The sequence below is a fragment of the Thalassophryne amazonica genome, chromosome 12 (genome assembly GCF_902500255.1).
Source record: "Thalassophryne amazonica chromosome 12, fThaAma1.1, whole genome shotgun sequence".
Lineage (NCBI taxonomy): Eukaryota > Metazoa > Chordata > Actinopteri > Batrachoidiformes > Batrachoididae > Thalassophryne > Thalassophryne amazonica.
In genome coordinates, this window is record NC_047114.1 from 86,850,707 (window position 1) to 86,872,291 (window position 21,585).

Genomic DNA, 21,585 nt, shown 5'->3' on the forward strand with positions numbered 1-21,585 from the left:
GTACTGTCTGTGTGACACCTTGACAATCACTTTCTCGAATTACCTCATGTAGCAGCAGCACCGAACCTGAACAAGATGAAAAACATCACCCTGTATCCTGAAGAACATCTTTCCCATCATCCGTCTCATTAACACAACACAACCGCTCTGTTTCCACAATAGCTGATGGCCTGGGGGCAACTAACAGCTCATTGCTGTAAATTATCAGCCCTTAACAACCATTCTACCAAAAATTCCGCATCTGCACAGCTCTGTGGGGGCTGCAAAAAGACCGGGTGAGATGGATTGCCGCTAGCATGTAGTGCACCCTCGCTGAATAACAAATTATTTATCAGTTGTTTGTCCTGGCGAGTCAGTGTGCTCATGTGTATTCTTAACTTCATAAGTGAGTCCTGACTCACTCTGTGGCCTCTTTTTTTTTATTTCACGGGTCAGTGATGTTGTCAATTTTGAGTTCAGCAAGCCCGCTTTCCAATCCAAGAAAAATGTTTGTGTTTGTGCAGAAATTAACACTGCATTTGGCCTTTACACTTAATGTGGTTTTGAAAGGCTCTGTTTCCTGGGCTGTTATTTTCAAGACAAGGTCGAGCAGTTTCTGTGAAATAGTTTGGATCATCAGGATGCTTGTTTTATTTATTTATTTTTATGACATCCAGCTTCTAATTAATAACCACTCCTGAAGTAATGCATCCACATTCTGACAGCTTGTTCAGTTACAGCTTGGAGTTAAAAACATTTTTTTTTTAATGTGGCTTACATGTCGGAAAAATAATTACAGTGAGTTTCTCCCTTATGTGGAGTTTCACAGATTTGTACTGCCTTCTATTTACAATATGTCAGAGAAGACTCAATAAATGACCGTTTTTCTCATCATTACCAAATTGTGATATGACAGGATCAAAGATTTTAGGGCCCTGTCCCACTGGCGTTTAGGAGGATTTGCGGATGGAATGTTATCATTGACTGACTGACTGTTATCATTTTAAGATGGTCTTTTTGGGCTCGCTATCTTCATCTTTAGACACCATTTTTCTTGGCTGCTTTATAGTTGGTTGATGACTCTGCTGCACTTATCTTCCTGAGTTTAAAGCTTACATAATAAATTCTCAGTTGCTGGATAACTTATTATACTTTTGAAGTGCTATCTTTTCAGGATGATCACTGTGTTTCTGCATCATTCAATACTGTAAGTGAGATAGAGGGTACGGTCACTTCAGACCTTGGACCTACATTAGTTTCATGTGTCATTATGTGTCACCACTTACTGTTGCTGATGAATATGTTGTGTAAAACGCTAGACTCTGAATATAAGACAATCGCCTTTTGTCATTTCTGGTAGGTAGGTAAGTAGGTAGGTAGGTAGGTAGGTAGGTAGGTAGGTAGGTAGGTAGGTAGGTAGGTAGGTAGGTAGGTAGGTAGGTAGGTAGATAGATAGATAGATAGATAGATAGATAGATAGATAGATAGATAGATAGATAGATAGATAGATAGATAGATAGATAGATAGATAGATAGATAGATAGATAGATAGATAGATAGATAGATATAGATAGTGTACGTCTCTTCCTGTCAGCAGAAGGAGTTTGGGAGTGAGGAGGTAAACTCTGTGTGCTCTTTCCACCACAGAAGCATTAATGATGCTGGAGCCCCTGAGAAGCTGTGTGGGTGTCAGAAGTCTGACATTTCGGTTAAAGTCTCCCTAAGCTTTATTGTCTCTAACTCCACAGTTCAAGGCATAGCCAGTCTACCTAATCACCAAACATTTCCCTCTAAACTGCTCTGTATTCAGCAGCAGCACCTCGGGGCTGTCTACCTGTCCCGGAGCTCAGCAAAAGCTCCACATGCACTTTCAAGTGCTGACGTGTGTTTGAACTGAAAGTCTCAGTTTGTCAGCACTTCATTTCTTCCCCGTAGTCTCCCCTTTCTGCCATCTGTAGCCGTGTGCATCTCTGACTCCACAGATGAAGTCAGCATCTTTCACGTGCACTGTTTACAGTGTGCCTGTGGCTGCACACGACTGGATCCCGATGTCCCTGATGAGGATGTTTTGACAGCTGAAAACCAAAAGCCAGCCATGATAGGGGAGTGCAGGGTGCCCCAAACTTTTTCATGCCAAGGACTAACAATCGTGTTCAACCTGAGCTCCCATCCATCTTTGAAATATATTATTCTGTCACTTAAAAAAAAAACTCATACAATCTGTTAGCCTTACAAATGTGGCACATTTTCATTCAAATAAGTGTGAGACTAAAAAACGATTCCTTTGGTTTTTGAGCACAGTTGAGTGTCTGATTGTATTTCATGGAGTATTTTTGCTCTGTTTTTAAAATTCAGAAGGTTTGAAGAGCTTGTTCTTGAGATAGAGGGCAAACGTTGTGATACATTGAGTTTTTTCTGTAAAGTCATACTGACAAAAGCAAAAGTTGTCCTTGTGATGTTTCATACTGAACTTTTTTCTTTTATACACTAAAGAGTTTTTTTTTTTTACTATTTATTTAAACTGTGCGTATTTTTTGCAAAAACAGTAATTATGATTAATACACCAAATCAGCCTACAGTTATATTAAGGAAAAGAGGTCACAACTAGGGATAGAAATTGATTACTTTTTATTGATATAGATCCATTATAGACACTTATTATCATTCAGTTGTTTATCTTGTGGCCTGAAAATTGCGCCTTCCTAATTACGTCCCTGCCATGTTCTCACAGTGACTAATACGACCCCACTAATTTCTTACCACGTGCATGATCACATGCCTACCACATGTAATTCATTCTTACAACATTAGATGGCCCCAAAACACAATCAGGATGTTCCCAAAAATAAAAACTGGCCTCAAGCCAGTTATCCAGGATAGCCATCAAAATAGGGTTTTTCACTAAAACACCTTCAAACAACATATAAACAACTTAAATATCACAGAGATGGAAAATTGGAAGACCATTGCAGGTCACAGCAAACTCATTTATGCCTAAACTAAATTCATTCATGGGTTTAAGATTCAAAATGGCCACCAATAGACCCTTATCATTAAAATACATAGTAGGAACAAACAGTAGACTTAATAGTTTTAGTGAAAAAAAACTATTTTGGTGGCCATCTTGGATAACTGGCTTGAGGCCAGTTTTTATTTTTGGGAACATTCTGATTGTGTTTTGGGGTCATCCTAGGGTTTCCTAGGGTTTGTAAGAGTAGAATGGGAGGCAGAGCCTTCAGCTTTCAGGCTCCTCTCCTGTGGAACCAGCTCCCAATTCAGATCAGGGAGACAGACACCCCTCTACTTTTAAGATTAGGCTTAAAACTTTCCTTTTTGCTAAAGCTTATAGTTAGGGCTGGATCAGGTGACCCTGAACCATCCCTTAGTTATGCTGCTATAGACGTAGACTGCTGGGGGGTTCCCATGATGCACTGTTTCTTTCTCTTTTTGCTCTGTATGCACCACTCTGTATTTAATCATTAGTGATCGATCTCTGCTCCCCTCCACAGCATGTCTTTTTCCTGGTTCTCTCCCTCAGCCCCAACCAGTCCCAGCAGAAGACTGCCCCTCCCTGAGCCTGGTTCTGCTGGAGGTTTCTTCCTGTTAAAAGGGAGTTTTTCCTTCCCACTGTAGCCAAGTACTTGCTCACAGGGGGTCGTTTTGACCGTTGGGGTTTTACATAATTATTGTATGGCCTTGCCTTGCAGTGTGGGGCGCCTTGGGGCGGCTGTTTGTTGTGATTTGGCGCTATATAAAAAAAAATTGAATTGATTGATTGATCTAAGGAACCTAAAAAACTTGGTTTGGTTTAGTCCTGGGGGGGTGCAAAGGTAGTGGTCGTAGCTCCCCTAGTAGTGCTTTTCAATCATTCTGCAAGTTTTCTTGTGTCCACATGTAGGTTCCATAATAAACTACAGTCAGAAAAATAGCTTTCTTGCCAAATGTGCCTGTCTCTATTTAAACACACTCAAATATGCTGGGGGAGGTGATGGTCTAGTGGTTAAGGCTTTGGGCTTGAGACCAGAAGACCCTTGGTTCAAATCCCAGCCTGACTGGAAAATCACTATGGGCACTTGGGCATGGTCTTTAATCCCCTATTGCTCCCGGTGTGTAGTGAGCGCCTTGTATGGCAGCACCCTCACATCGGGCTGAATGAGAGGCATTATTTGTAAAGCACTTTGAGCGTCTGATGCAGATGGAAAAGCGCTATATAAATGCAGTCCATTTATTTATGCTGCATGTTGCATGTGCAGGCACATGCTTTGAAGCCAACCTTGATTTGTACAAGTACATGAGGGTGATTTTGTTTTGTTTATCGCTGCATTTCAGCACCATGGGTAGCAACTGGTGCATTTCATTCACAAATCGGTCACAATTCAGCCCACCCATGCCATACTTGTACTATGTCAGTGAAGTCCCTACTAGCTTTGATTATGACGTTAATACGGTAATGCAACCATTAGTACATTGTTATTTAGTTCTTACTGCAGCTTGATTCGATCACTTCCTCGCTGTGTATGTTTTGAACATCTCCAAAGTTCAACCATGCTCTCCACATCTTTGGACAATACACCACACCCTTAACAGTTTCTACTGCATTCTTAATTTGTTGTACTCCATCCTAACAGTTTATTGCAGATATTGTGGACATGTGGCTGATTGTGACAGGGACATTCATGCTTTAATTGCTTTCCTTCCTTTAACCTATTGTACAATGGTGAGAAACTCAAGTTCCCTTTAAAATATGGGCTGGAACATGTAGGAGCAGAGAACAATGAAAGGATGAAATGCCATTAAAAAAACCCTTCAGAAACTGTATTGAAGGTAAAAGTCCTGCGATGTCACAGTTAACTTAAGAAATCCTATATGAGAAATCCCAGAGCCACAAATGTTGTCCAGATTGACTGACCAATCAAGACATTTGAATTTTCTGATCCTTCTACAGGGCAGTGACGGTGAGCCTGGACCCAGAGGGCAACAGGGTATGTTTGGCCAGAAAGGAGATGAAGGACCCAGAGGATTCCCTGGTCTACCAGGACCTGTTGGACTGCAGGTACATCATCACACTTGCACACACACATTACCCTGTTCGGTCACCCTCTGCAGACACAGCAACTTCAACAGAGAATGCAGCCTGTACGCGTGGACAACATCATATATTCATTCAAAGCCTGCAGAAGGAGTTCCTGCATTCCTCCACAGCCTTCAAGCCCCGACATCATTTCATCTCTCCTAAGATCATTTACATTACATCAAAACAGAGCATAATTTATTAATGCAGCCTCGACATCTAATAACACTGTTTTGCTCCTGGGCAAATAATGCCTTTTCCTTCTCAAGGACCTTACCTTAGCATGGGAAGTGCTAAAAATCCATCACAGCCGCCAACATTTTGCATTTGGCATTTTGCTGTGGCGTGAATGGAGGGTAGCTGTTGTTGGTTTTGCACTCAGGCAACATCATTATCATGCAGTAACCTGATCCCTGCAGTGTTCTCACACACAAATAAGACACCCACTTCTGTGACATCCCAGTATGCAGTGGCTGTTACTTTAATCAATCTATGTGTCTCTATTCATTTATTTTTGTCACATGTCTCAGAAACACATTGAGCAAATGGTATCAACCCATTGAAATCTCAACCTCTATCATTCCCTCCTACAAGTTCCTGTGGAGGTTGTTGTAACTCATAATGTGACCCAGTTATGCTCATTTGCAATTATTGAATCAAATTTTTCAAGTTATCCTTGAACACCTCCATGTTGTTTAATATCTATGATATATAGCTTTAGCATATCAATTCCACCATAACGGCATTATCAGCCGAGTATCAATGGTTAGTTAGTCTTCCTCTACCGATTGGAACACTTTTTGGCTATTTAGCTTGTTTTAAGTTTGGGGGTTCATTATTTCATCAAAATTGTTATATCTCTGTCTCACTATTGATGGCTTTAGAGTATCCCAGAATCCTTTGTGTGCTGGGGAGGGAGGCTTGATAATGGCACAGCTTAATGCTAACTTTAACATTGAAAATGCCATAGATATGTTAACGCATTAGCATCGGCCCCGTTTTTAAGTTATAAAATACATCTATCAACTGTTTCAGAAGACCATAACAGGTCGGGTTAACATAAAAAAGGTAAATACAATTACTCACAGACATATGCTCTTTTGGGTTTTAGCAGGGAAAAATTAGGACAAAGTGAAATAAAACAAAGAACCAGCGAAGCAACAGATTGAAGACTGAAGCACTGCTTCATTGGTTCAAGGTTCAAAGCAAAGCTACGCTGGAGAAACTCTTCATTACAGACCCGCTGCAGCATCTGTAATCAATGTAGAGAAATTATCATTTTCCAGAAAAACACCCCAAAAACAATGGCCACTCTGAAGGACCGATAAGGGAATCGTTAAGCAAAAAGGCTGTTGATGTCAGTGGATCAAATCATTTCTTAAGGATACCCAAAAGAACCGGTTCCCGACACACAACCCTAACAGCAACACGCTTTTTTTTTGTTTGTTTTTTTTAGAAAACTCACATTAAAGACTCACGATTATTTTAGTTAAACACCTAAATACATATTTTGTTTGAACTCACCTCCATAACGACACAATGTTGCAAACAAGTTGCCACAAACGCTTGTTTACACTAACAACAAAATCTCGGCCTCCCCAGCAAGATCATGATTACGCGCGAGATTTGACACCATAAAGGCATCAATGTAGTTTTTAACTGTAACTGTTGGTATTGCAAAAATCTAACGGCAATGCATATTTTCCACTGACGGCCAGAAAATTGTCATGTGGCAATGTGAAACTAAAGCTCCCTGTCCACACGTGTCCCGTTAGGTTGCGGTTGGCTTCCCGAGCTAAAAAAAAATTGCAAAACTGCAAACTCAGGTGATAATCACCAACACTGCTGCAATCTATTTGCATGCATACATGGTCATCCTGCAGTGCACCACCTACCACCTGGAGTGTCATGATCATCGGGCCGTCTGCACTGTCCTGGGAACTCTGCTGTAAGATGACGGCATTAGATTGGAACCAAACACTAACGCAGATTTGTACCCAATCCATTATCCTAATGTTCACCAAGGCAGTGCGGCAAGCAGGCGGCAAAATATTCCATCCTGTGAATAGGTGTCAAAGTACCTACCTTCAGCTCCGTCCCTTTTTGCGGCCTCAGATGCTGTTTCCTTCCTGATTTGTTATATGGAGCCCACCTTGAAGCTGACTGGAACAAAAATATACCAAACTGCTGCTGTGATCCACTCAGCAGAAAGCTACGCAAAAGGCAAAGCGTTGGTTTGTTGTAGCCAATGAGTTGACGTTGAAGAAATGTCCTTTGGTAGCAGTGAAAATGGAAACGGCACAAATTAGAATATCTCAAAGTCAATTACCCGAAGACTGACTGTGGATGAAATTAGAGCAAAGCCCCGCTGGTCAATAGAGCCAGATAATGTTGTTATTAAGAGCAGTTGGCTTTTAATTGTGCATAATGCACTCCATCTCCACTCTTTTAATTATGTTTGGCTAAGCTGCCCTTCAATAGATGGCGGCAGCTACTGTGAGCTCAGCTCTTCAATGCAATTATCTGTTGCATTAATGTTTTTTGACTATAGGGAATGAATGGCTTCAGTTGGAAAGCCTTCAATCATTCCCATCATTTGAGGCTTTGTTTGCCCCCGAATTTCAGAGTCCTCCCTGAGCTGACTGATTGTGCAGATTAAGAGGTTAAAGATGTGGATGGAGAGGAGCACAAATAGCACCACGTCCTCGTAGTTGAAGATGAGTGTGGAAAGTGTCATTTCGCAAGCAAAGCTACTGATTTTCTCTCTTATTTAAGATAGAGTGGTTGTAATGTTGTGTATTGTTTGAAATACTGTTTTGAAGCCTTCTAATCCATTATTATACACATTTGCTGCCTATGATGTACAGTATTTATTAAGAACCCATCAAACACACCCAAATAATCAAACATCCAAACATATTTTATTACCATGACAAAGTGTGCAGTCAAAATCTGTTGCAAATTAACCTTCACATTGTTACAAAAGTCCAGCAAATCAGAAAGAATAAATGGCTGAAACTGCACATACGTGATCAGCATGATCTATATCTGTGTCATTTAGGTTTTACAGTAACTTTTCATTAGCGCTGCTTGAGTATGCATACTCCATCATCTCGGTTTAACTAACACAACAAATAATAGCCGCAATTATGCAGAGAGACAATAAACTACAGCGGCGACAGCAGCGAGCGCCGGGCCCTTCACGTTCACTGCTTATCATCCTGCCAGATAAACCTTCCCAAGTTGCATTCAAACTGTTTAGTCAAGCATGATTGAATCCCAAAAATGGAATAATGCACCTCCACTTTCCCCTTTGTTTCCACTTTCCTGCGGACATAGATAGATGGAGCTCCCACTCTGTAATTTACACAGGCTGATTACGCCCAAGCCCTCCCATAACGTTTAATTACAATAGGTGTCCATTTTGACTAATTATGTGTTTACACTGAGGGGTTCTTTGTGGATTAATGTGTTCTGTATCGCTTTCTATGCAAACGTCACCACTTTCAATCCTTGTCTGCTAATGAGAAGTAAAAATGTATTTATTATCCTGCCATACTATTTTCTGATGTGCAGTGTTAAGCACATAGAAATATATATATATATATATATATATATATATATATATATATATATATATATATATATATATAAAATCATGTATATGTACACTGGACAAACCCTCTGTGTGGACACCCATAGATCTTCTAGAGTGGTTTTGATGCCAAAATCGAGTGACTCCCAGTATCACCATCTTGGCAGTGTCCAACTACACCCATTTCTGGGCCAACCTATAAATGGACAATGACTTGGCTCATGGGAAAGAGCCAAGTCATTGTGTGACGTGGGTGTGATGAAAAACTTGAATACAGCCCCATCTCACAGTTACCAAACAAATGACACTAAGGCTAACAAGCAAACTTTTGTTGAGGCATTTGATTACATGCATATTTTTGTAGACTACGTGTTGGTTTTCATGGCTTAGGTGAATTAAAACATTTGACCAACATATTGCCTTAGTAACTGTTACACCATCAGTGGATCTAATGTCAACAAGTTGCCTGCTAATTATTACTAATCCAGTATGAACAGTGCTAACATGTAAATTAAATAATAATAAAATTGCACCCAGTGAAAATACTGGAGCACAGACTTCTTTGATGGTCTGCTAGCAAGCCATATTATCTCAGATATTTGTAATAAAATGCTCAGAAAGGACAAAAAGTCACAGCAGTTACTGTAGCAGCCACTGTTTGTGAGGCCCTGACTCCGGCACACAGCTGACACTCAAAGTACTACGCCCTTAATTATTGATAACATCATGCCTTAAAATAGCTTAAACTGACAAGTTACATACAAATTCACCCTTTTACAGTAGTCATGAAGGGGGGAAATAGCTATCGAGACCACAATGTTTTTTTGTACCAGGCTGTAACGAGAAGACATGTTTATTTCTGATGTAAAGTTGGGGATTTTAACATGGGGGTCTGTGGAGAGTGGTTCACTTTTGAAGTGGCCATTCAAGGAACTGCAGGTTTTGACACTTGTGTTGACTTCATTTTTCTGTACGAGGTTGCCGCTTGCATAAGAAGCCTCAGGCATCCTCTCCCCTTATTATCTTTGTGCTTGTTCTGATGATCACTTTTCTTTTCATCAGGGTTTGCCCGGCCCTCCTGGTGAGAAGGGAGAGAATGGAGATGTTGGGCCGATGGTGAGTGTGACTTTTCTTACAGGTTTCTGTGCACATGCACCCCAGTGGGGGGCGGGGGACTGAACTGAAAAAGAAACAACAGATGTTTCAGAAGTCTGTGAAGGAGATGCTGACAAATAAAAACTGGCGAATACTTGAGAGGTTTTTATACTGACTGTGCCTGCACTCAGCATTTGTACTCAGTTTAGTGAGGTTAGAATGCGATGAAAGTGTGCCCAATATACGGTTGCACAAAGAAGATGTAAGTGTGACTTTTGTGGCTTTTTATACTCTGACTGTGTTGAGTTGAAAACTTGTACTGTTGTGGTGTGGTAATGTGCTGCGAGGACATCAAGCATCCTACACGACATCTGGCTGATGTGCAGCAGAGGAAAACCAACCAAATTAACTTCTTTTTTTCTCATGGTCTGTGTTTCCTTTTTGTAATCATTGCCTTTGTGGGTGTGTGACTGGTCCTGTGAACACAATGGACCTTACGCAAGGTCCATTGCGTCATTTTTTAAAAATTTCCCTTAAGATTTGTCTGTCGTTTTTTTTAGAAAATTGGCCTCCTGACACACACCACAGATTCAGGAAATGTTCTTGTACTCCAGTATATTGCTTAAATGACATGTGTAATTGTTAAATGGTTTGGAAAGCCAGAGTGCCCATTCGGAACCTTTCTCCTTGCACATGATGAAGCAGATTAATAAATAAATCATAATATATTATTATTTTAGCACTTTCAAATACAAAAAAATTATTGTAGAAAATGCTGTCAATAATGAAACTTCAAAACTGAATAATAAAAAGCAAATGTTGCTTCCAAAGAACTATTAAATTTAAATTGTAGATTCAACTACAGCCCCTTATTTTGGCGTCCCCAGCACAACCCCCCCCTCCCCCCTCCCCATCTCCCATGGCAGTGTATGCTTTTTCTTATTTTTGCATTTTCCAACTATGGGAACAAAAGGAATATACAATATGAAATGAATTATATTAGTCTATGTATATTCCATCATACTGTTATTACAACTGAAACTGTAGAATTAAACAGGATAATGTCAAATTCATTATAATGTGTAATTTACAGTACATCCAAAAAGTATTTACAACACTTCACTTTATTCCAAAATGGAGTAAATTCTACTCAACACCCCATAATGACAACATGGATTTTTTTTTTTTTTGCAAGTTTATTAAAAATACTACTACTAATAATAATGAAAAAACTAAGAAATCACGTGTACATAAGTATTCACACCCTTTGCTCAATACTTTGGTAGAAATCACAGCCTTCAATAATTTGCAATAATGCAACCAATAATTTGTATCCCTTTTGATCTAAACTGGAGCAACTTCAACTTTTGACCCCTGTGAAAACTGAAATTGACCTTTGTCACCATTCTTGCTGTCTTTATCCCTTAACTCTATAGCATTCAGTCATAGACAGTCCAAACTATACCTTTTTGGAATCTTTATGATCATACAAAAGATGTAGCATAATTTTCAATATGACTGGTGAGTGTTTTTCAATTTTCATTGCAACAAATGTCATGGGTGACACTGAAAATTCATGATGGCTCAATATCCAATTTTATTTGGAATTTTTTTGGCTATGTGTGTACCAATTTATATGCTTTTATAACAAAATGCCCAGTTGTTTTGGAAATTTTAGCTAAGCTGCACCACTGGTATGTTTTTTGTGATAGTATTAAAAAAAAAATGCGGGATTGCAATTATTACTGTTAACTAAATTTAAATAGTAAGCTGATTGGGCCAGCAGCAAGTTTTGTTTTGGAAGCCAGCCAATCATGCCATTCACGATAGGCTACTTTCAGTCTTGAGTGACGCCACCTGCATGCCAATCTTGTGCATTTATGCTTGAGAGTTGGCAAGCCATCATTAAGTATCATGTTGCTAATGTAAGCAGGATGGTGTGAATTTGTTGTGGGGTTTGTTTGTATTATGGTTTGCTGGATTTTATGTGGTAATGAGGGGGTGTAGTGGAAACCAATGCTCTTAGGAAACCAGGACTGAAAGTCGGCGAAATAATAGCCAAAGATGAATTTGAATTTAATTGTTCATGTGCAGTTATGGAGCAAAGATGGTGTGTTTTTTGACATATTTATGTTTTTATCCTGCACCTAATCATATATTGGTTTATTGACTGGTGAATAAAGGGTGTCTGACCTAAAAATTCAAGACAGTTTTTAGACATAATTTGTAAATCCCAATCAGAATCAGATTTATTGCAGAGTAAGTTGGCACATACAAGGAATTTGATCTGGTGTTATTGGTGCATAAACAATAAGAAAAGAGTCAAATAGGCAAAACTATATTCACTGTTAAATATAACGTAATGAAATGGGACAGTGCAAAAACAGGTGATTGAAGTACAGCTGTACAGTAGCTTTCAGTGCAGGGATGACCAATCTGTACTTTATGTACTTTATGTATTTTAAAGATTTAGAATTTCAAGTCTTTATAGAAGTATATGCTGTCTTCTTCTGTCATCCTGCCTTGTAGTGAAATTAATTCTGCCATGCAATATATGAGAAATGACACTTTTTGATATTGTTGTTGTTCTCAGGGTCCACCTGGCCCTCCTGGCCCCAGAGGTCCTCAGGGTCCAAGCGGAGCCAGTGTAAGTTCCGTTGGATGACTGATATTTTGGCTTGTTTTTTCCATCTCACAGCAATTTAAATTATTGTCGTTATTTTCATTTACATTCTCTCTGTGTTCTCAATTTTGTTCTGATGTATGCAAAGGGAGCTCAAGGTCCTCCAGGTGGTATTGGATCAGCCGGAGCTGTTGGAGAGAAAGTAAGAACAGTCATGTCCAAACAAGTCCCAGCAGACTTTTTAAGCATTGTTTCGTTTTCTTTTCATTGTTTCACTGTTTCTTTTCAGAAAATATGTAAACGGTTTGGAATATTTTCTCATTCTGCTTCTATAAAGGGAGTCATTACCATTTATAGTTTAGTTCTTTAAAAGCCTGAAATGAAGCAGAAACAACAAGCTGTTAAATGCTCTCACCCACACTTTCACACATTAACCTCCATTTTTACTGTGATATAACAGGGAGAGACTGGTGAGGCCGGCAACCCAGGACCAACTGGAGAGCCTGGTGTCGGAGTAAGTATAGCAGATGCTCGATTTAGATAACATTTACACCATTTTTTAAGTATTTAAAATTTTCTGTGTTTGGTTTTATTTAATCTTTTTTGTGATCTAAGAACATTTTTGAGTGTGTCTAATTAAACCATATTTATTATATGGCACTTCATTAGTAGGACGTTGCTTTACAATATATTTTTTTAATTCTTATTTTCTTTTCCTTTTCAGCCATAAATGTGAGTTTAGCACAGTAACGTTAGCAGGTTAAAATAATTAGATAAGTAACTTTTGAACACCTCCACTAGTAGTAGTGTCATTAATAATTTATAATTCAGAATAGTCTATGAATTATTGAGTATGATATTAGCATACAGCATAATAGCATTTCACTGTATGATGAAACAAACAAGAAATGATGAATTCAATTAGGTGCAGGTTTCTTTCAAACAACTCTCTTTTTTAAATGGTATCACATAGACATCTACACGCAATATGCTCTCATCACTCACTCATCTTCAACCGCTTATCCGGGATCGGATCGCGGGGGCAACAGCTCCAGTAAGCGACCCCAAACTTCCCTTTCCCGGGACACATTAACCACCTCTGACTGGGGGATCCCGAGGCGTTCCCAGGCCAGTGTGGAGATATAATCTCTCCAAAATAACAAAACAAAATTAACAAAAAATAACAAAACAGGCACTCAGACCATTTCAGTACTGTGTGATAAAACTATTTGGTCAAATATGCTTTTTACAAATGGGTGTTAAATTTATAGTTTATTATTTATTTTAGAATAATTTGTAAAATTTATATTTGAACAATATGGCTTACACTTTCTGCTCTGAGTACTTGTTGACATCGCAGTTCAGTGCAGCTTTGGATAACAGTGGGAGGAACAGATTTGCCAACACTTTTGTCTTGTGTCTCATTTTAGAACAACGCTGTCAAAGTCTTGCAGGCCATTTTTATGTGGTCACAATGTTGACAACACTGTGATGCATTTCCCCCTCAGGGCGTGAGAGGAGAGGTTGGTGAGAAGGGAGAAACTGGACCTCCCGGAGCAGCCGGACCCCCTGGGGCCCGTGGAACCCCTGGAGATGATGGTCCTAAGGGTAACCCTGTATGTCTACAAACACAGCGGGGATGGATTATTAGAGCTGACAGTGACGGTGCCATTGTGTCAGATTTCTCAGTTGAACTGTCTGCTACCACAGCCAATATTGACACGATGTCACTTTTTATTCTTTCTCTCTCTCTCTCTCTGCAGGGCCCTGTCGGCTTCCCAGGAGACCCTGGACCCCCTGGTGAACCGGGTGCTGCTGTAAGTGCTATATTTAGATATCAATCCAGATATGATATTGTGGTACTTTATTATGAGTCTATGATTCACTCATTTCTTATGCTTTATCTTTCTTTTTTTTTACTGCTACATTCATTAAATCATTTGATGTTTTGTTCATTTGTGTTCATCATCACAGGGTATTGATGGCTTACCAGGTGACAAAGGTGATGATGGAGAGGCTGGTCAACCTGTAAGTTACACTTTCTTGTTTGGTGTAATTTAAAAAGCAAACAATTTAAAGTGATTTAAATGACAAATTATACCATGTTTACAGTGGTATAATGAAGCAATACCAAAATTCAAGCAGAATAATTAATATTTTAAAGTTAAATTATGAAAATGGCTATGTTTTTATGCAACACAATCCTTCATGACATGAATTTGTCTCATTTAGGGCCCCCCAGGTCCATCTGGTGAGGCTGGAGTACCAGGACCTCCTGGCAAACGGGTGAGTATATTTTGAAAATCATGCATCAAGGGGCATTTTGACCAAGCTTTGATGCAATATAAACAGTTAGGTTTATGTATGTGTGTAGAAAATGAATTGTGAGAGTTTTTGTTTCAAATAGACAAGAAGGTCATATTTTCACCCATATCAACTGGTGGACACGTGGGTTTGCCACCATATTACTTACCAGTTGTCACCCGGGATTCATTTTTATTTCTGTCTTGGCATGATGGGGATCTAAATACGTGTGTTTGTGTGTATGCATATTTGAGTATTTACGATCACATGTCCAAGGCTCTTGGACCCAAACTAACCCAAGATAGTACTTGTGTAGCCACAGTGGGGTAGAAAAATTACCATAGCAACAATGACCTGATTTTCTTATTAATTAGTGAACATAAAACAAGAAGTTAGCTCATAGAGACTATATTAAATTTTGGTCCAAACTACAAATGACTCCAAGGCACCAAGACAACAAAACACTAAGGTTGTCTGGTAGCTGCCAGACAGCCTTAGTGTTTTGGTCATGAGGTCATCCATTGCTGAATTTCACGTGGAGCTAGTTGAGGTGTTGCTTCTTTTAATCTTAGCTTGTTATTTTTAAAAAAGGTGCTGAATATAAATATTTGCTTTCAGAAGAAATACATAATTTAGTTTAAACATGTGAGATTACATTGATATATTACATAACTGTCTAGTTTTTGGTTGGTGACAGTATAAATAAATTCAGTTTTGTGTGTTTTTGTGTGCTTTAAATAGATTATTACCATCACTGATCTTCATATTAATACATACCTTCACCGGTATTCATCAAGAAAAGTCAATTCTCATACACCACATACAGTATTTACACAGCTGTACTATTTCTAAGGGTCCCTTCACACATAGTGCGAATTTGGTCGATTTGCGCATAAAGTGCGCATAAAGCAGGAATCGTATGCAAAATGTGTAGAATCATTCTAACGCCTCGTACACCTGTTGCTACAACTATTTGTGCACACCAGAGTGTGTGGTGTGTGAGCCCATGGAACCCTCTCGCACAGGTGTCGGCCAAATTCCAACTGAGACGCACGAACATCTAACACTACTCGCATGGCACTTAAAAAATGTGTGGACATTCACACTATCATCATGAAAACAGTCAGGAGGCAATCACTGTCGAGGTGGATGCGAAATTTATCTAAGTGCCCCATGACTGTGAAGTTGCCAAGTGCACATGTGACGTGCCAGAGTGTTGGCTTCCTCCCCCAACACGTGTGCATTTGTGTCGCACCCCCCCTCACAGGCGAGGCATCTCTCATCTGATTACAGAGTGATCAGACAGGGGGCGTGGTTGGCTGCCCACAACTGTTTTTGAGATAGCTCTGGTTCTAGACATCCCAGCTGCAGCATACGTCCTGTGTTTTGACGGACACGTGTGCTTGTGTGGAAATACATAAAAATATATGTCACTTTTGCAATAGGAGGAGAAACAGACCATCAGTTCATGTGGACACGCAGCAGGCGATCTGAATGTAACGTCTGGCAGGACACGCGTGTCGGGCCATGAGGGCTGTAAGCGGTGCGCCGCAGGACCAGGACAAACTGACAGTGTGACAAATACACCACTTTCAGTCACATATTAGCAGAAATACATTGTGCCAAATGCCGTTTGGTCAGTTATTGCAGCGCTTTTTTTCATTTTTTAGAAAATATGTTTATCTGCTTGTTGATTTAACCATTTCATGGTCCTGTTACAAGACAGTGATTGTAGCACAGTGGTATAGTTTCCACCTGGTAATCAGAGTGTGTGGGTTCATATCCTGTGGCATTTCTTATTTTTATTTAACCAGGGTTATTTAACCGCGGGGTTCTGTATTGCGTCCCCTTTTATGTATTATTTATATCAACCCAGCGATATTCACTAATTATACAGCTGGTTTTTATTTTATTTTCCTCCACATCAGTAGCGTGATGTGGTGCACCTCATCCCTTGGAGCACAGTGCGAGCAGCTGCAGCAGCTCGAAAGACACCATCGAGTGCACGAACCCTCGCACCGGCATCGTGCACGCCTGCCCACTGGCGCAATGTTTTGTGGTGTGCTCATACGAATTCTACCGCCGTGAATTGCCCTGAGTTGTATGTATTCGCACTATGTGTGAAGGGGCCCTTAATGATGCAGTTTGTGTGAAAAACAAGTAGTGTGTGACTGCATTGAAATGAAGTGTCAACACTTTGCACCATTGCACATTTTGCATTCTTGTATTTACAGAAAAATATGTTTTTTACTTCTCTCTTGGATTATATGATTTACACTGTACTCCTTTTTCATTGACTGTTACATGCAGATAACTTGAGGTACTTTTACTGAGGATACTTTATAGTCTTAGAGGCTGACTGGTTATAAAAATAATGAAAAGTGCTGCTGACCCTTGGTGGAAATCTGTGCTCTGTTGAGTACCTGTCTAGCTGTGACTCAAGATTTGTTCTATAAGATAAAATAGACAAATCGTGATTTTTGAGTTTCAGCGATGTTCATGTTCAACGTGGCTGCTTTCATTCCATGGATCACAGTTTTTAGTCTCAGTCTTTCATTCGCATTGTATTTTTTTATGATCTCTTCCATTTACAGCAATAATGTTTTACAATTAGCAATAAAGTGCAGACCTTTCAGACACTGTAATGAAAGGATGACATTATTCAGCAAGAGAGACGAAGATATTTAACCTCATTTACTGCCATTTTGTTTTTGTTTTTTTTTGTTTTTTTTTTTGGGGGGGGGGGGGTGCGTACAGATCATGCTACAGAAGATTCTAAACTATCATCTGAAGAGGGACTGTATGGAGGGGTTTGAGAAAGATCAGTATTTCACGTGAACTGGACACAGTAAATATTCATCACTGCCAATTTTAAAATATGACTTAAAGAAATTCAGTTTTGTGTGTAAAAGAAAAAATAATTCTAGCTAATCCTGACCACTGTGGATCCGTGAAGGTAAAATCCTGCGGCATATTTGGATCTTTGGACAGAGAGACTGAAATGTCAGCGATAAAATGTGCTGCCAAATGTTAAAGCTCCTTTGTTTAAGCAGTAGACACACTCGTTTGTATCTCCAGGCAATACTGGTTGAAGTAAAATGTCGCCCAGGATGGTTGGATCTGAGGAGCTGATCTGATGGCATACGTTAGGTCACAAATTCATATCCCACATCATCCCAGTTCCATGTTCACTTTAATGGACTTTGCAATCTGATGATTTTTAATCAAGGTAATTCTGATTTCTTTCCTCAATGTCGTTTTAAAAATTACTCAAGCTTAGGCACTCGTTGATGCGTGTTGTCGCTTGACAACATTAACGCACGTAGATGCACTTGTACATGCATGCACACACAGTTCCGATGCCTCCTGTTGTGGACTGAAAACCAGCAGCTCCCATTTGGCCTGTGTGATTATCAAATAGTAGAACTTGCTTAGATGGTTTTGACCTGAGGCTGTTTAATGAAAATATTGATGTGCTTTTAACTCGGTAAGTTTGAAATGTGGGACAGCTGCCTTTTACCAGTAGTGCTTTAACCTCAGTAGTGCTCTTTTGAAAAAAATGTAATAAATAAATTACGGTTACAGCACACGTTAGTTGTACCACTCAGAAGTGGTTGGGTACAGTAATTGCTTGCTTTTGCGATGTTGTCACATATTTCGTGTTATTTCAAATGGCTTTGAGAGAACACAGCAGTTACCTGTTAACTGAGCTTCACTGGCAGCTTATTCAGAATAGATTTAAAGTGCTTTCATTGGTGTGAAAGGCTTTAAATAGTCAAGAACCATCTGACTACAGTGATCATTCAGATACTCCAATGCTTGTTGCTTAAATGTGAAAACACTAAGTCAGTAGCAAACTGGTGATCCAGGTTTTTTGGTATCTACACTCCTAACACTGTGGAACAACCGCCCCAAGAGCATTTGGGAGACAAACTCAGTGACTATACTATATTGTTTTGAATATAAGACAACCCTGATTATAAGACGTTCCCCCTCCCCCAGTGTTTTAAGCCATATTTATGGAAAAAAAAAACTTTTGGAAGATCAAATTTTCTTCCATTTTTGGGGGGTAGTCAATTTCTTGTTTCAAAAACATACTGACACACCACCATTTGTAGGATCCTGCTAAGCTTTTCAAACTGTTAGCATTTTATAGGCATTTTTGTGTGTTTGTGGGGGGGGGGAGCATATTCGCCATGTTCTAACATTACATTTTCATACTGTATTTTGTGGCTGCTTGAGAGTTGTTTGATAACTGTACGGCAGTTATTACTATGTGCTTGAAGTTTCCGCCTAAACTTCTCAGTTACTATTTAACTTGCCTAACTTTTGAACTGCACTCTTTCCAAAATGATAATGGAAAATTAGTGTATGGGCCGCACAGTTGTATCATGGCTATTTTGTGCCACCTACTGTGGATGTTTATAATTTATAATATGTAAAAATCTAGACCCTGATCCATTTTTTCACATGTACTTCCAGGTGAAAAACAAGGTTTTACATTTCGAACAATATGATACTGTGTTGAAGAAGTAACTAAACCATGTCTGTTTCATTTAGCTTTTAATATCAATAGTAGGTCCTTTCGACTGCTCCCTTGTTTTCACTCTGGGTCACCACAGCATATCCAAGGTGGACCTTCACATTAATCTAATGTGGACATCTAATGTCCACATTAGAGAAATGTGTCAGGGGTGGGGTTTGAACCGGGAACCTTTCACACTGAAAAAAAGCACATTAACCACTTGGGTTTTTATCATCAATATTTTCCTTTTGCTTACTATTTCTGTTGGTTGTTGATTTATTTTTCTTTCTTAATTCTTTTGAAAATTTTAAAGTGTATTCATTGTCGCTGTTAATTGTTTTACACTTGTCAGACTACTTCCAGGTCATGGACCTGAAGTAATTAATTTTTTTCATTTGAATTAAAATTTGGAATGGATTTTCATCTTAATGGTTTCTGTTGGATGGATATGTTTTATTTACTTATTTTGATGTAAACCACTTCAGACTACATTTTTGTGCAAAAAGTGATATACAAATAAAATGTATTATTATCATTATTAATATGATTAATCTTCTTAACGAAAACATTTTAATATGGGAAAGCCAATGGTTACATAGTCTTTTGCAGGGATTTAACTGATTTTTCTTTTTTCTTTTTTCTTTTTTTTTCCTTCTTAGGGACCAGCTGGACCAGCAGGCCCAGAGGGCAGACAAGGAGAAAAGGGATCAAAGGTGAGCTGCTATGCATCCAGTTTCAATATTTGCCAAATCAGAATTAATTGTCAAAGTGCAGCTCTTATTTAGAATGGGGTCACAATCGGGAAATAGTTGGCAGACTTTATGGACAGAGTTGCCTGCAGCCTAATTGAATGAAATATCTGTTGCTCGTAATCAAAAAGACAAAATAACAATTGCATATTCATATCAAAGCCTGTTTATTTATGGAAATTGGGAAATTAGTTTCAGCTGGAGGAGAAGCTGGTTTCCAGTCGATTTGATTTGTATATGTTTTATTTTTTAAACTTGGGTTTACACAGTAGAAGGTTATCAAATTAGAAAAGTGTCTCCAAAATCACTTTTTGCCTGAGAGGCAGACAGTGACAGAACACCCCCCCCCCCCCACCACCGCCACCGCCAGTTTTCACAAAGAATGTCACTGTTGATGTTTGATGAATGTCTCATTACATACATGTGTTGGCATTTACACGCTGAAGGACACAAACATACAAAACTGTAGGATTATGGTTGATTTGATTGAGACAAGACAAGACCTGTGTGGGGATCCTGGAGTTCTAAATCCAGGTCTAATTGCTTGTCAGAACAGTTTAATTCCCTCACTCTGTCATCCCAGCTGATATGACATTTCTTGAAGTTCAGTACACAAGAACAAACCGACAATACCTGAGACATGGCAGCATTTGAACCATCACGATGTCAGAAATCATCAAAACCTTCTAATCTGAGGTTTTATGAAACAATGTGACTGCTCGATTACATCAGAAATCCTCTAATTACTTGGTGGCATCACGGCATCATCACAAGCCTGTTTATAAAAGCAGTAACAGTAATTGTAATGGTCTTTTGTTTTTTAAAGGGTGAAGCTGGAGCAGAAGGGACTGTTGGAAAAACAGGACCTGTAGGACCTCAAGGGCCTGCTGGAAAGCCTGGTCCAGAGGGTCTGCGTGGCATCCCTGGCCCTGTTGTAAGTATATGTCGAGATGAGAATCTGCATATTGATTTGGCAGAAGTTTTATACCGCATGCCTTTCCTGATGTAATGCCACATTACATGGAGACTGAGCACAGGTGGTCTTCAAAGGGGAACCTTCTGTTCTTGGAGGCAAGTGTCACTTGGCCACCATGCTGTCCTTCAGGGGAAACTAGAAATGATTTTACAAAATTAAAGCACTGCATTTTAAGATTTACGCGAGTCACATTTTTACATCCGCCAAGGATGTAATCAAATGATCTGTTTATTTATTTGTCTGTCTGTCTGTCTGTTAGCAGGATTACATCAAAAGTACTGCATGGATTTTGACAAATTTTTCAACACAGAAACATATTAGGCCTTGGAAGAATCCATTAAATTTTGGAGGTGATCTGCATCCGGATCCAGATTCTGGATCAAGTTTCACTTTATATAGACTTTGAAGGATTACATCAAAACACTTCACGGATTCTCACCAAATTTTCACCACAAATAGATATTTGGCCATGGAAGACTCCATTAAATTTTGGAGGTGATCTGGATCTGAATCTGAATTCTGGTTCAAGATATCACTTTGTATACACTTTGAAGGATTACGTCAAAACTACGTCACGGATTCTGACCAAATTTGCACAACAGATAGATATTAGGGCATGGAAGACTCCGCTAAATGTTGGAGGTGATCTGGATCTGGATTCTGGATCA

At 39.3% G+C, this 21,585-nt stretch overlaps 1 protein-coding gene across 1 annotated transcript in view; it reads left to right on the forward strand.

Annotated features, from left to right (window-relative positions):
* Positions 1-21,585, forward strand: part of LOC117521658 (collagen alpha-1(XI) chain-like) — a 221,153-nt gene that overhangs the window by 183,209 nt on the left and 16,359 nt on the right. The window contains 11 exon segments of the mRNA XM_034182979.1: positions 4,925-5,032; positions 9,708-9,761; positions 12,334-12,387; positions 12,512-12,565; positions 12,824-12,877; positions 13,872-13,979; positions 14,127-14,180; positions 14,338-14,391; positions 14,596-14,649; positions 19,852-19,905; positions 20,768-20,875. Of these exon segments, the coding sequence (XP_034038870.1) occupies positions 4,925-5,032; positions 9,708-9,761; positions 12,334-12,387; positions 12,512-12,565; positions 12,824-12,877; positions 13,872-13,979; positions 14,127-14,180; positions 14,338-14,391; positions 14,596-14,649; positions 19,852-19,905; positions 20,768-20,875 (756 nt within the window).